Source organism: Otolemur garnettii, unplaced genomic scaffold, assembly GCF_000181295.1.
Source record: "Otolemur garnettii isolate 467f Iridium unplaced genomic scaffold, OtoGar3 scaffold00074, whole genome shotgun sequence".
Lineage (NCBI taxonomy): Eukaryota > Metazoa > Chordata > Mammalia > Primates > Galagidae > Otolemur > Otolemur garnettii.
The window spans coordinates 281,337-294,268 of record NW_003852469.1 but is presented as its reverse complement, the minus strand read 5'-3'; the positions used below and the strand labels follow the sequence as shown (position 1 = coordinate 294,268).

At 39.1% G+C, this 12,932-nt stretch overlaps 1 protein-coding gene across 1 annotated transcript; it reads right to left on the bottom strand.

Moving 5' to 3' along the window:
- Positions 1 to 8,097: 8,097 nt before the first annotated feature.
- LOC111726654 (beta-defensin 109-like) lies at positions 8,098 to 10,992 on the bottom strand. The gene is made up of 2 exons (XM_023515538.1): positions 10,902 to 10,992; positions 8,098 to 8,303 (listed from the first exon to the last, which is right to left on the bottom strand). Exons 1-2 carry the CDS (start codon positions 10,990 to 10,992, stop codon positions 8,098 to 8,100), a joined length of 297 nt encoding a protein of 98 aa, XP_023371306.1.
- Between the last annotated feature and the right edge of the window lie 1,940 nt (positions 10,993 to 12,932).

Genomic DNA, 12,932 nt, shown 5'->3' with positions numbered 1-12,932 from the left:
AAAAAAAAAAAAAATGTACAAAAGCAAATTAAGTAACCAAAACGTGTATTCATGTAATATTCTGAAATTAAAAAATGATTCTAAAATTATTAGATTGATTTCTGACAACTGATAGATTCCAATCCTCAAAGTGTCATAGCAGTGATTCAAATCAGTTATTTTGAGGATTGTACTATTATTAAATTGTGCAGATAGCTCAGCAATTAACTATCTGGTACTAAAAGACATACCACTGTTAATAAAAATATATATATATTTTTACCCAAAGCATGTTCTTGATCTAATTTTATAATATGTCCAAGAATACCTCAATATGCAAAAGTTAGGCATTCTGATCTTTCCATGTGGCTTTAATATCCTCTGATCATAAGAGACCTGGGTTTTTGAAAGTGAATTCTTTCTGCACGGAATTATCGGGCCTTTTAAAAATCCATCTTTGAGTTATAATTGGTTTGGGAAGAACAAAGGAAGGCTGATGTTGCCTGCTCTTGAGGAAGGAGATGTCATGAATGGAAAGAGAGGCCTTTGGAAGAATCCTGTTGGATTTGTGGGGAGACTAACTCTGCTTCCAACCTCAAATAACCTCGTGTTCTTCCCCTGTATTTTATTGTGATAATAACATTTCCTCCTAGTTCCTGGCAACAATCATTCTAGTGTCCATCCCTATGACTTTGGTTATTTCAGGCACTTTGGATAAGAAGAATCATGTAGCTTTCATTTTCGGTGGTTGGTTTATTTCACAGACATAATTCCTCCAGGTTCATCCATGTTGTCACATATGGCAGAAAATCTCCTTAGTTTCCTCAATATCTAATTAGGAGATTTTGAGACAAAAGTCTGACAAAAATCAGGGTTGCCATTTTTATGTACATTCCTGCTTGGTTCTGGCTGCAGTGTTGCTGCTACCTATGTGACCTTAGTAAAATCATACTGGCTTTATGTGGACTTAATGGGTTCTACTATCTGCAATGAAAGAATTGACCATTAAATTGCTGGATAATTTTAAATCATGAACGGCATATAATTTTCCATTATATGTCACCACCAGGGGGTCCCACTTCACCAGTGTCTGCTGAACGAAGCGTAGAACCAAATGAGAATGATATGAACTCCTTCAGGAGGAAGACCACCATATGTCAGGCAGATTCTAATATGGCCATAGATGGGCAGTGATTAAACAAGTGAGTAGATTTGATTGCATGGGAATCTCAGAGATGAGCCAAGGAAAAAAATCTATGTTCAATGACCATAGACATTTTTCCAAGGAATAAGAACATGATGCCATTACTAGTGGAGAAAAGAATCTTATCAAATCTTACCAGGATCTGGAAGAAACAATCTGAACACAACTATATTCCCTTTTCACTTTAATTCTACATCTTGATATTCAAACCTCTGAATCCTGGACCCTTAGGATACAACTAAGATTGTTAAAACGATCCTGTATTATTTTTCTTTGGCTTAAACTTTTCTTGCCACTGTTTATGCTCTTCCACATTCCTCTGCTCTCAAATTACTACTGCTCTGTTCTAACTTGATACAATGCTTTTTTGCTAAGATCTGTCTGATTTACCTAACTTCTACCCTTTAGGAATATCACTCACCAATGGACTCCATGTCATTTGCCTTCTCAAACCATATTAGTAAAACTGTAAATGGCTACTAGTAACAAAGCAAATAGCTATCAGGAGGGCCTCACTCTCCAGAAAGGTGAGACAAGATGCCAGCCCTGAGTTGAACTCAGGGTGGGGCCCTACTGGTAGCTATTTGCTTTATTTACTAATTTGTAAGTTGCATTCCAAAGCTCCTGTACCTCTATTTCTTTCTTTGGGCCCCCTTTTCTTTCTTTCTTTCTTTCTTTTTTTTTTTTTTTTTTTTTTTTTGCAGTTTTTGGCCAGGGCTGGATTTGATCCTGCCACTTCTGGCATATGGGACCAGCGCCCTACCCTTTTGAGCCACAGGCACCGCCTGGGCCCCATTTTCTAATTATGGAGGCCTTAGATCCCATTTTCTGTCTTTGGAACTGCAGTCCTGCTTCTCAATTTTGTCTTCATCAGATCTATAGGAGATGATCATGTTGGACTTGTGAATCCCTAAGGATGTGCATTGGGAATCTCAGGATGGCCACAGTATAAGTGAGAGGAATGGACCCATAGGCCTCCTAAGAAACCTACCTCCACAATTATTCCCCATCTTACCTTCTGATATTATAGTCACAAAGAGGAGAAAAACAGACAGAAGGGAATGGAGTCTCATGGTTGAGTGTCCAGTAGAGAGCTGAGTCATCAGAAGTAGTGAAACACTGGGCCTTTTATTCACCTCCGTGGGACGGAGGTTCCTCTCGGTAAGTGAAGCTTAACAAATAAAGAAATGAAACAGTTTCCATTGGAATATTTCCAAACCATGGAGTCTTTCAATTTGGTGACAAATTAACTTAATGATAGGAAACCAGATGGCGATCTCTCTTTTTTTAATAGGTTCTCAGTTTCACCAGAGGTTAATACTTTAGCCTATCTTCTTTTGATGGGTTTGAAAGTGAGGTCATGTGAATGTAGAAAATCCTAATACTCAAAAATTCTCTGACTTATAAGGGAATGCTTCCACAATATACCCTTTTCCATAATAGGGACAAGAAAATATTCTAAGATCCCATTATAAGAGAGTATTTCCCATTAAATTATTCCTCAAGAAAGAGGCAACTGTCACATGTGTATGATGTTCTTAATAGGGCCTAAAAGGTGGATGCTGTTGCTCACATTGAAACTAGTCTTTTCTCAGCTGTTATTGACCCTCTGTATAATCATCTCACATAACAAGGGTAGCAAGATCAGGAGAGTTAAAAGATCAAAGACAGTGTAAAATGCACATTATTTCCTCAATAACTGAGTCTTATTAAAAGACTCTGTTAAAGAAATTCTTTAACCTTTTACCCCATCCCACCATATATCAACAAAGTATTGAAGGCCTAAGAGAATGCCTTTTACCAAGAGTTAATTGACCATAATTCAACTTACCTAAAATTAACTTACCTACTGATTAATAGCTTAATGGTGCATTTCCCTGAATTGATATATATACCAATACATACACACACACACACACATATATACATATCAATACATATACATATCAATTTTTTTTTTTTGAGACAGAGTCTCACTTTGTGGGCCTTGGTAGAGTGCTGTGCTGTCACAGCTCACAGCAACCTCAAATTCTTGGGCTTAAGTAATTCTCTAGCCTCAGCCTGCCAAGTAGCTGGAACTACAGGTGCCCACCACAATGCCCGGCACCTGTATATATTTTTTAATTTGTAAAATTTCGTGTATGGCAGGGCGAGTTCATTCCTTTCTGGAAAATTATATATACTTTTATGTACCTTCTATTTGACTACTTTTGATCACTTTCACATTTGTTAATTAATATATCTGAGCGTTATTATTTTACATTTGTACTAATACTTAAAAATGTGTGCCAAAATAATTTCAGTCTTGCCTAAAAGTTGCAAAAAGAGCAATATTGAAAACAATGTTCAAAAAATAGAACAAAGTTGGAGAACTTAGACTACCTTATTTTAAGATAAAGCTATAGTAATCAAGACATTGCGATACTGGGATAAGAGAGCTGGAACATAACAGAGTCAAGGAGAAGATGATCCCATATTTGGTCAAGGATTTTGACAAAGGTGCTAAGTAAAGTCTTTTCAATTACTGATTCTAAAGAGATACATACAAAGAGATGTCATATCACCTGAGAAGTCAGGCAGCATCACCTCTACTTTATTTGTTAGTCAACATAGTTACAAAAATTTGCTTAATAACAAATAAAAGAAACAGACCTCACATCTCAGTGGAAGAGTATCAATGTCTCATGGTAAGAAGAGCTTGTGGGAGAGTATTAGTACTGCAGTTTTTGGAAATGCATTTTTGGAAAATGTAACGAGAAACAGCTTAATTTTTTTTCAATTTCAAAAATGTTAATTTTTGACTTGGCACCCATAGCACAGTGGTTACAGTGCCAGCCACATACACCGAGGGTGGTAGGTTTGAACCTGGCCCAGGGCAGCTAAACAACTGCAACAAAAAAATAGCTGGGCATTGTAGTGGGCACCTGTATTCCCAGCTACTTGGGAGGCTGAGGCAAAAGAATCACTTAAGCCCAAGAGTTTGAGATTGCTGTGACCTGTGATGCTACGGTCCTCTACTGAGGGTGACATAGTGAGACTCTGTCTCAAAAAAAAAAAAAAAGTTAATTTCGTGTTGTTTTACCTATTACATCTTGACTAAAATTATTGGAAATTTTCTTGTCCTTTATTATAAATATTGGGATTGTTATGATTAATAAGCAATAATAATAACATAATAAATAAATTGTGTAGTACAAATAATATAACAAAAAAAGTTGTGATGTTGTGACTTTAGCAAAAATGTAGTAAAGAATTCCACAATTCCATCTTGAAAATCTACTAGAAATCTGGAAACAAATAAAGTTTAAAAAAAAAATTTTTTTAGGCACTCTGGAAACTAACCAAAAGATTTCAGCAACTTGGGGAATGTGTATTTGAGAAAAATAGTTGGTATCAGTAAGAAGAACAAGATTTTTTATTTTTAACTTACCCTGGTTCCATCCTTCACTCCACAGGTTAGTAACAGCCTTGAGAATAACTGCCTATATTTCCCCTACCAGTACCATATACAACAGAATGAACTTCATGTATAAAAAATTAACCTATGCATTGCCTCCCTGGAAGATGTGCTCAGAAGGCTTGTTTTCCTTTTCATCCTGGAACTCACCCAGGGCTAAGGCAGCAAATGAGGGTTTTTTTTTTTTTAAATGAAAACATTTACAGGTAAATATTATAGATGCTGTTGTCTGAAGTAATGTGTAATAGTTGAGGAAGACCATCAGACTAAATAGAAATACTTGGGATAAACTGCTGGGAATGAAATGCTTTGAGGGAAATCAGGGCTTTGAAAACCTTTAATGTATTTCTGAGAATTTATAAGGCATTGCATGTACCTTATTCATGCTTAGGAGAATCTCCCACATTGAGGTTCTGCCCAAACAGAATGCGTAGGCCAAGGCAGAGTTGTAAACTGCCAAGCTGAGTGTTGAAGGCATGGTTCAAAACACACATAGAGCCTCTCTTCAGATAGTAGGAGATTTTCAATTTCAAACACATAAAGAAATCTTTGTTAAATTACTAGATGATGGGTTGGGTGCAGCAGCTCATGCCTATAATCCTACCACTCTGGGAGGCCAAGACAGGTGGATTGCTTGATTTCAGGAGTTTGAGACCAGCCTAAGCAAGAGCGATACTCCATCTGCAAAAACAGCTAGGTGTTGCAGAGGTGCTTGTAGTCCCAGCTACTCAGGAGGCTGAGACAAAAGGGTCACTTGAACCCAAGAGTTTGAGGTTGCTGTGAGCTATGTCACCTTGGCACTTTTTTGAGGGTGACAAAATGAGACTGTATCTCAAAAAAAAAAAAAAATCCTTAGCTGACCTCTAAGCATGACCATAGATGACAAAGAATGAAAAATATGAACTTAATTCAGAAAAGTCACTAAATAAACAAACAACAGATAGAATAGCATGGAAAGGAGAAATAGTTCTATTTCTGGACTTGCCACATTGAAATATTTAAAATGTTTGGTATTGAACAAAAAAATTGTGAGACATGTTAAAGAAACAAGAAAGTATGGCACAAGCAAAAAATATATACAGTCAATAAAAATTATTTTTTTAGGATGCACAGACATTGGCTTTACTAGACAAAGACTTAAATCAACTATTCTAAATATGTTCAAATAGCTAAAGGAAACCATGTCTAAATAACTAAAGGAAAACATGAGAATGGTGTCTCACAAAATAGAGAATATCAATAAAGAGATTTTTTAAATAAAAAATACAAATAAAAATTCTGGAGTGCAAAAATAAAATAGCTGGAGGGATCACTAGCAAATTTTAGCAGTCACAGAAAAGAATGGATGGACTTGAAGACAGACCAGTTGAAATTATTCAGTTTGAAAAATAGAGAGGGAAAAATGAAGAGCAATTGGGGTCTAACAGACCTATGGGACAACATCAAGACACCAACATATGTATAATGGAAATTCCAGTAAGGAAGGAGAAAGATAAAAAGGCAGAAAGCATGTTTGAAAACACAGTTGTCTAAAACGTACCAAATTTGATGACATCACCCAAAGCAATCTACAGATTCAATGCAATCCCCATTAAAATACCATCCTCATACTTTCAAGATTTGGAAAAAATAATTCTTTGCTTTGTATGGAACCAGAAAAAACCCTGTATAGCCAACGCAATTCTTAGTAATGAACAAGAATCTGGGGGTATCACCCTACCAGACTTTCAGCTATACTACAAGGCCATGGAGATCAAAATAGCATGGTATCAGCACAACAATAGAGACATTGACATTTGGAACCGAATAGAAAACCATGAGATGAAACTAACCTCTTACAGCCACCTGATCTTTTGATAAACCAAACAAGAACATACAGTGGGGAAAAGAATCCCTATTTAATAGATGGTATCAGGAGAACTAGATAATCATGTGTAAAAGATTGAAACTGGACTTGCCCCTCTCACCACTTACAACAGTGGTTCTCAACCTTCCTAATGCCAAGATGTATTTTCATTTTTACAAAGGGGTCATAACCCACAGGTTGAGAACTGCTGATTTACAAAAATTGATTCAAGGTGGATATAAGGTTTAAACCTAAGGCATGAAACAATAGAAATCCTCCAGGAAAGTGTGGGGAAAACACTTGAAGATATTGACCTGAGGAAAGATTTTGCGAAGAAAACATCCATGGCAATCAGAACAACAACAAAAATAAACAAATGGGACTTAATTAAAATGAAAAGCTTCTGTATAGCTAAGGAAAGAACAACCAAAGCAAACAGACAACTTTCAGAATGGGAAAAGATATTTGCATATTATGAATTGGATAAAAACTTGACAACTAGGATCTATAGAGAATTCAAATAATCAACACAAAATGACCCAACAATACCATATATCATTGGGCAAGAGACCTGAATAGAAACTTTTCTAAAGAAGACAAATGGCTAACAAACGTCTGAAAACACGCTCATTGTCCCTAAAGATCAGAGAAATGCAAATCAAAACTATCCTGAGATATCACCTAGCCCCAGTGAGAATGGCCCACATCCCAGAGTCTCAAAGCTGTAGATGCTGGCATGGATGTGGAGAGGAGGGAACACTTTTGCACTGCTGCTGGGACTGCAAACTAATGTAACCTTTTTGGAAGGAGGTATAGAGAATCCTCAAAGAACTCAAATTAGATCTCCCATTTGATCCTGCAATCCCATTACTAGGCATCTACCCAGAAGAAAAAAATCCTTTTATCATGAGGACATTTGCACTAGACTGTTTATTGCAGCTCAATTTACAATCACCAAAATGTGGAAACAGCCTAAATGCCCACCAAACCAAGGAATAGACTAACAAGCTGTGGTATACGTATACCATGGAATACTATTCAGCCACTAAAAAGGATGGAGACTTTACATCTTTTGTATTAACCTAGATGGAGGTGGAACACATTCTTAATAAAGCATCACAATAATGGAGAAGCAAGAATCCAGTGTATTCAATTCTGATATGAAGGCAGCAGATGAGCTAATATATGGTGGGAGGAGGGTACTGGGGGAGCAGGGAGAGGGGAAGCGGGAAGGGGATAAGGGATCAGGGTGTGTAGCACACGTCTTGGGAGTGGGACACAATTATAAGAGGGACTTTATCTAACAAATGCAATCAGTGTAAGCTAATTCTTTGTACCCTCAGTGAATCCCAAACAATTTTAAAAAATTAAAAAAAGAATTTGTAGCCACATTAAAGATAAATAAATAAGGTTTCTCACTTTTAAAGATACTTTTTGGAGCTGCAAATGAGTTACAAAGAAATAGTATCTAGGAATATTTGAAATTAATACTGATTTATTTTATTTGACAAGGGAAAATAGAAGCTGGCTGTCAAGCCAGAAGTGTTTAATATGTATGTTCTAACGTTCTCAAATACAGAAAACTTTCCTTTGGATGCTTTCCTTAGTTTTTCATTTCCATTTTGGCTTAAGGGGCGCTTGATATTCTGAAAAGATAACTGGTGTCGGGATTGGTAGAAGAATCCACCACGGCCTGCAGCATTTCCACCTCCGGCGGCAGGAGCCAATTACATCTTCTACAAATTTGCAGGTATCTCTTCTGCAGACTCCAGACAGATTGAGACAGTGTCCTTCAGCAGAATCCATACCACTTCTCACTGCAAAAGACCCGGGTACCCAATTAGTCAATGAGCTGAATATAAAACCACACACACTCCCAGGTAACAGAACAATTCTGTCAGAGGAGAAAAGGTGGACAGAAGGTCCAGGGTCTTCTGTTCTCGGTAGATCTCCATAGATCCAAAAAGGGTGAAGCATCGCTCCCTGACTTTCGTTCACTCTATTTCCATTCTAACCAACAGATCAAATATTAAGGAAGCCTCCCCCTTTTCTTTTCTTTCTTTGTTTTTATTTTTATTTATTTTTTTGAGAAGAAGGAAAGGGTAATTTACTACTTTGATGGCAAAGGGGGAAAAAGGAAGGCTCTTCGTCTCAAGATACTGATTTTTCCTGCTTTTTTTTTTTTTTGAGACAGAGTCTCACTTTATCATGCTCTGTAGAGTGCTGTAGTGTCACAGCTCACAGCAACCTCCAACTCCTGGGCTTAGGTGATTCTCTTACCTCAGCTTCCCATGTAGCTGGAACTACAGGCACCCGCCACAATGTCCAGCTATTTTTTTGTTGCAGTTTGGCTGGGGTTGGGTTTGAACCCACCACTGTCAGTATATGGGGCCGGCGCCCTACTCACTGAGTCACAGACGCAGCCTGGATTTTTCCTGCTTTTAAAAGGGAGGGCCTATTGTCACTCAACTACAGTTATTGTATCATCTCTGCCGAAGACAAACTGTGAAGTCTTGGCATATCTAATTTGCGTGTCAAATTCCAACCTTGGTAAATATCAAATAAAAAGAAAGGGATGAAAAAAAATACATGCCCTAAATACACGAATTTTTTCATTACTCCTTTAGATAGATCTTTTTTTTTTTTTTTTGAGACAGAGCCTCAAGCTGTCCCCCTGGGCAGAGTGCCGTGGCATTACAGCTCACAGCAACCTCCAACTCCTGGGCTCAGGCGAGTCTCCTGCCTCCACCTCCCAAGTAGCTGGGACTACAGGCGCCCGCCACAACGCCCGGCTATTTTTTGGTTGCAGCCGTCATTGTTGTTTGGCGGGTCTGGGCTGGGGATTCGAACCCGCCACCTTAGGTGTATGTGGCTGGCGCCTTAGCCGGTTGAGCTATAGGCGCCGAGCCTAGATAGATCTTTAACAAATATTCATTGAGTGCCCATCTGCCAGGCAATTTTTTGGTGCTAATACTAGAACAGTGAAAATGGCAACGATGTTTCTTATTCTCACAGAATTTACATTCAGTGAAGAAAATCTGACCATACAGAAATAGGATGATAAGACCCGGGGCCCATAGCTCAGGGAGTAGGGCACCAGCCACATACGCCGAGGCTGACGGGTTCAAGTCCAGCCAGAGCCTGCTAAACAACAATGACGACTGCAATCAAAAAAAAAAAAAAATAGCTGGGCATTGTGGCAGGCACCTGTAGTCCCAGCTACTTGGGAGTCTGAGGCAAGAGAATCACCTAAGCCCAGGAGTTGGAGGTTGCTGTGAGTTGTGATGCCATGGTACTCTACCGAGGGTGACATAGTGAGACTCTGTCTCAAAAAAAATAAAGGATGATAAAATAATCTCAGAAAGTGGTAAGTGCTTAAAACAAAATAATGAGCTAGATATAGCCTGGAAGATGGACTTGAAAAGTGAAGGGAGGAAGGTTTTATGAGGGTATAACATTTGAACTGATTCCAGAGTAATGAGCATGAAAGAGTTAAGCAACTATCCAGAGGACAATACTGTCGCCACATAGAATAGCAAGAGCAAAGACCCGTGCTTAGCTTATTTGTGGTACAGAAAGAAAACCTGGTTAGATAGAGCCCACTGGAAAAAGAATAAGTTTTATAAGAAACGAGGCTTCATAAAATAGGATCAAGATTGTGCCTTTTAGGACATGCGCTTGCAGGTTCATTTTATTTGATGTTGCAATTATTTTTCTTTTCCCTTAATAATCCACATGGTAATTCTTCTTTTAAATGTTTAATATTTTACGTTTTAAATCTCATTTTACCCATATAATTCAGACGGGGATAGGGTGAAGGTTTCAGGAAAAAAGGTTTCAGGCAATCCACCTGTTTCAGCCTCCCAGAGTGCTGGGATTACAGGTGTGAGCCATCTCACCTGACATTATTGGGTTTTTTTGTTTGTTTATACTTTCACCAATATCACAAAAAGAAGGCATTCCCTTCTTCTCAAACTCCATGTTGCCAAACAGCCATTCTTTAACTTTTCACTTATCTAGGATTAGTCATTTTTTAATGTTCGTCTCTTTCCATAAAACTTTCAGATCCCATGTAACTCGCTTAGTACTGGGTTCATCCATTCTCTGACCAAACGAGTGAATACAGTAATAGCTATTGCTGCAATTCAGTCCTGTCGGATCTAACTTCCCAGGGATAGATATCCACACCTCACCAAGGCATCCCAAGATATGAAATTACAATCAAGCAGAATGCGTTCTCTTTAGGCAGTTGGTTAATGGTAATGGAATGGGTCTCTTCTCTATCGGCCTTGTCCTGATCCTAGGGGGGCTATTGATATGGGGTTTCTCAACCCATCGGACTCATCAAGGAATCTTGTTTGCCCTGCCAGATAGCCGTCTAAACTGCACAGCGCTGTGATCAGTTACCAACTTACCTGAGGGTATGAGAGTCAAGAAAAGGAGGAGAGTGAAGAGAAGTGAATGGAATCTCATGGCTGAAGGGCCAGTGAGGAGACGCATCACCATCGTGGAGTCCTAAGCCTTGGAGGGTGGCAGGTTCAGGGCTTTTAAGGATGCCACCTGGGCCTGTGGTTTGTTCTTGGTTAGTAGAGCCTAACAAAAAGAGAATACCTTGGTTTCCCACAGGAAATTCCTAGGGACACAGAACCACATAAATGTGGCGATAACTCAACGGATGAGAAAATGGAAGGTGAATGTTCTTTCTTTCTCAAAGACTCAGGATACCTTCATCATCAGCCACTTTCTTCACTGTTGCCCACTAGAGCAGGAATCAGCCATGGATCACACTTTAGGCACCCAGTGTGTGAGAGGCAGCACAGTGAGAGCTAAGGTCTGTCAAATTATGGCGTCATCATTAGAGAAAGCGTTAAACGAGTTCGTGCAATAATATATTGCATATCACGTGGAACTGGCATAGGGAGCCATAAGAGACGATGGCTGTTTTAGTGGTTATTTCTACTGAAAGTCAGTAGTGGTGAGGGGTCATGAGAATCCCAGGAAAGCCTTCATAAAAGAGAGTAGTGTATAGGATATGCTTTCAAAGAGTTTGCCATTTCCTTGGTTGAGGAAAGGGGGATCTGGGAGCTGTTTGATGAATATAAAGTTATAGCTACCCATGGTGAGTATGTTGCAGAGATCAGCTCTATAGCTTAATGCCTGGAGTTAACCACAAGAGATTGTGTACTTAAAAATTTGCTAAGAGAGTAATCCTAGCACTCTGGGAGGCCAAGGCAGGCCAAGACTGCTTGAGCTCACGAATTTGAGACCAGCCTGAGCAAAAAGTGAGACCTCGTCTCTACTAAAAATAGAAAAAACTGAAACAAGAGGATCGTTTGAGCCCAAGAGTTGGAGGTTGCTGAAGCTATGACCCCATGGCACTTTACCCAGAGCAACAGCTTAAGACTCTGTCTCAAAAAAAAAAAAAAAAAAAAAAAAAAATAAAAAAAGAAATTTACTAAGAGAGTAGATATAATGTTAGGTTTTCTGACAACAAAAACAACAAAAGAAACTTTTGGAGGTGAAGGATATACTTATTACCCGGATTGTGGTTGTGGTAACATGACTAATATGTCCAAATTTGCCAATTGCATTTATAAATTATGTGCAGCCTTTTTGTATACTAATTACCAATACCTCAATACATCTGGAAAAAAGAATTTGGCATCTTAACTATTTTTTTTTGTTATTGCCCTTGGTAGAGTGCCCTGGTGTCACACAGCTCACAGCAACCTCCAACTCCTGGGCTTAGGCTATTGTCTTGCTTCAGCCTTCCGAGTAGCTGGGACTATAGGTGCCCACCACAACATCCGGCTACGTTTTTGTTGCAGTTTGGCCAGGGCCAGGTTTGAATCTGCCAGCCTCGGTATATGGGGTCAGCACCTTACCCACTAAGCCACAGGCATCACCCTTGGCATCTTATTTTTATAGCCACACTGTTAAGTTGAAAGCATACTCCAACTTCATTTTGGATATTTTGACTTTTTTTTTTTTTAATTTTTGAGACAGAATCTCCCTCTGTAAGGCTGGAAAGCAGTGGTGTCATCATAGCTCACTGTAGCCTCTAACTTTTGAGCTCAAGCAGTCCTCCTACCTCAGCCTCCCAAATAGCAGGGACTATAAGTGTGTGCCATGACACTTGGCTAATTTTTCAATTTTAGTAGAGACAGTATCTCACTCTTGCTCAAGCCAATCTTGAACTCCTGAGCTCAAGTGATCCTCCTGCCTTGGCCTCCCCGGAGTACTAGGATTATAGGTGTGAGGAAGCCATCATGCCTGGCCTAGATATTGTGATTTTTGAAAAACAGACTTTGGGCTCGGCGCCTATAGCTCAACCGGCTAAGGCACCAGCCACGTACACCTAAGGTAGCGGGTTCGAATCCCCAGCCTGGACCCGCCAAACAACAATGACGGCTGCAACCAAAAAAAAAATAGCCGGGCGTTGTGGC

Coding starts and splice junctions, on each gene's coding strand:
- LOC111726654 (XM_023515538.1), bottom strand. CDS start 10,992: ATGGTGATGCGTCTCCTCACTGGCCCTTCAGCCATGAGATTCCATTCA. Junction 8,304..10,901: donor CTTGACTCTCATACCCTCAG/GTAAGTTGGTAA, acceptor GGTCTTTTGCAG/TGAGAAGTGGTATGGATTCT.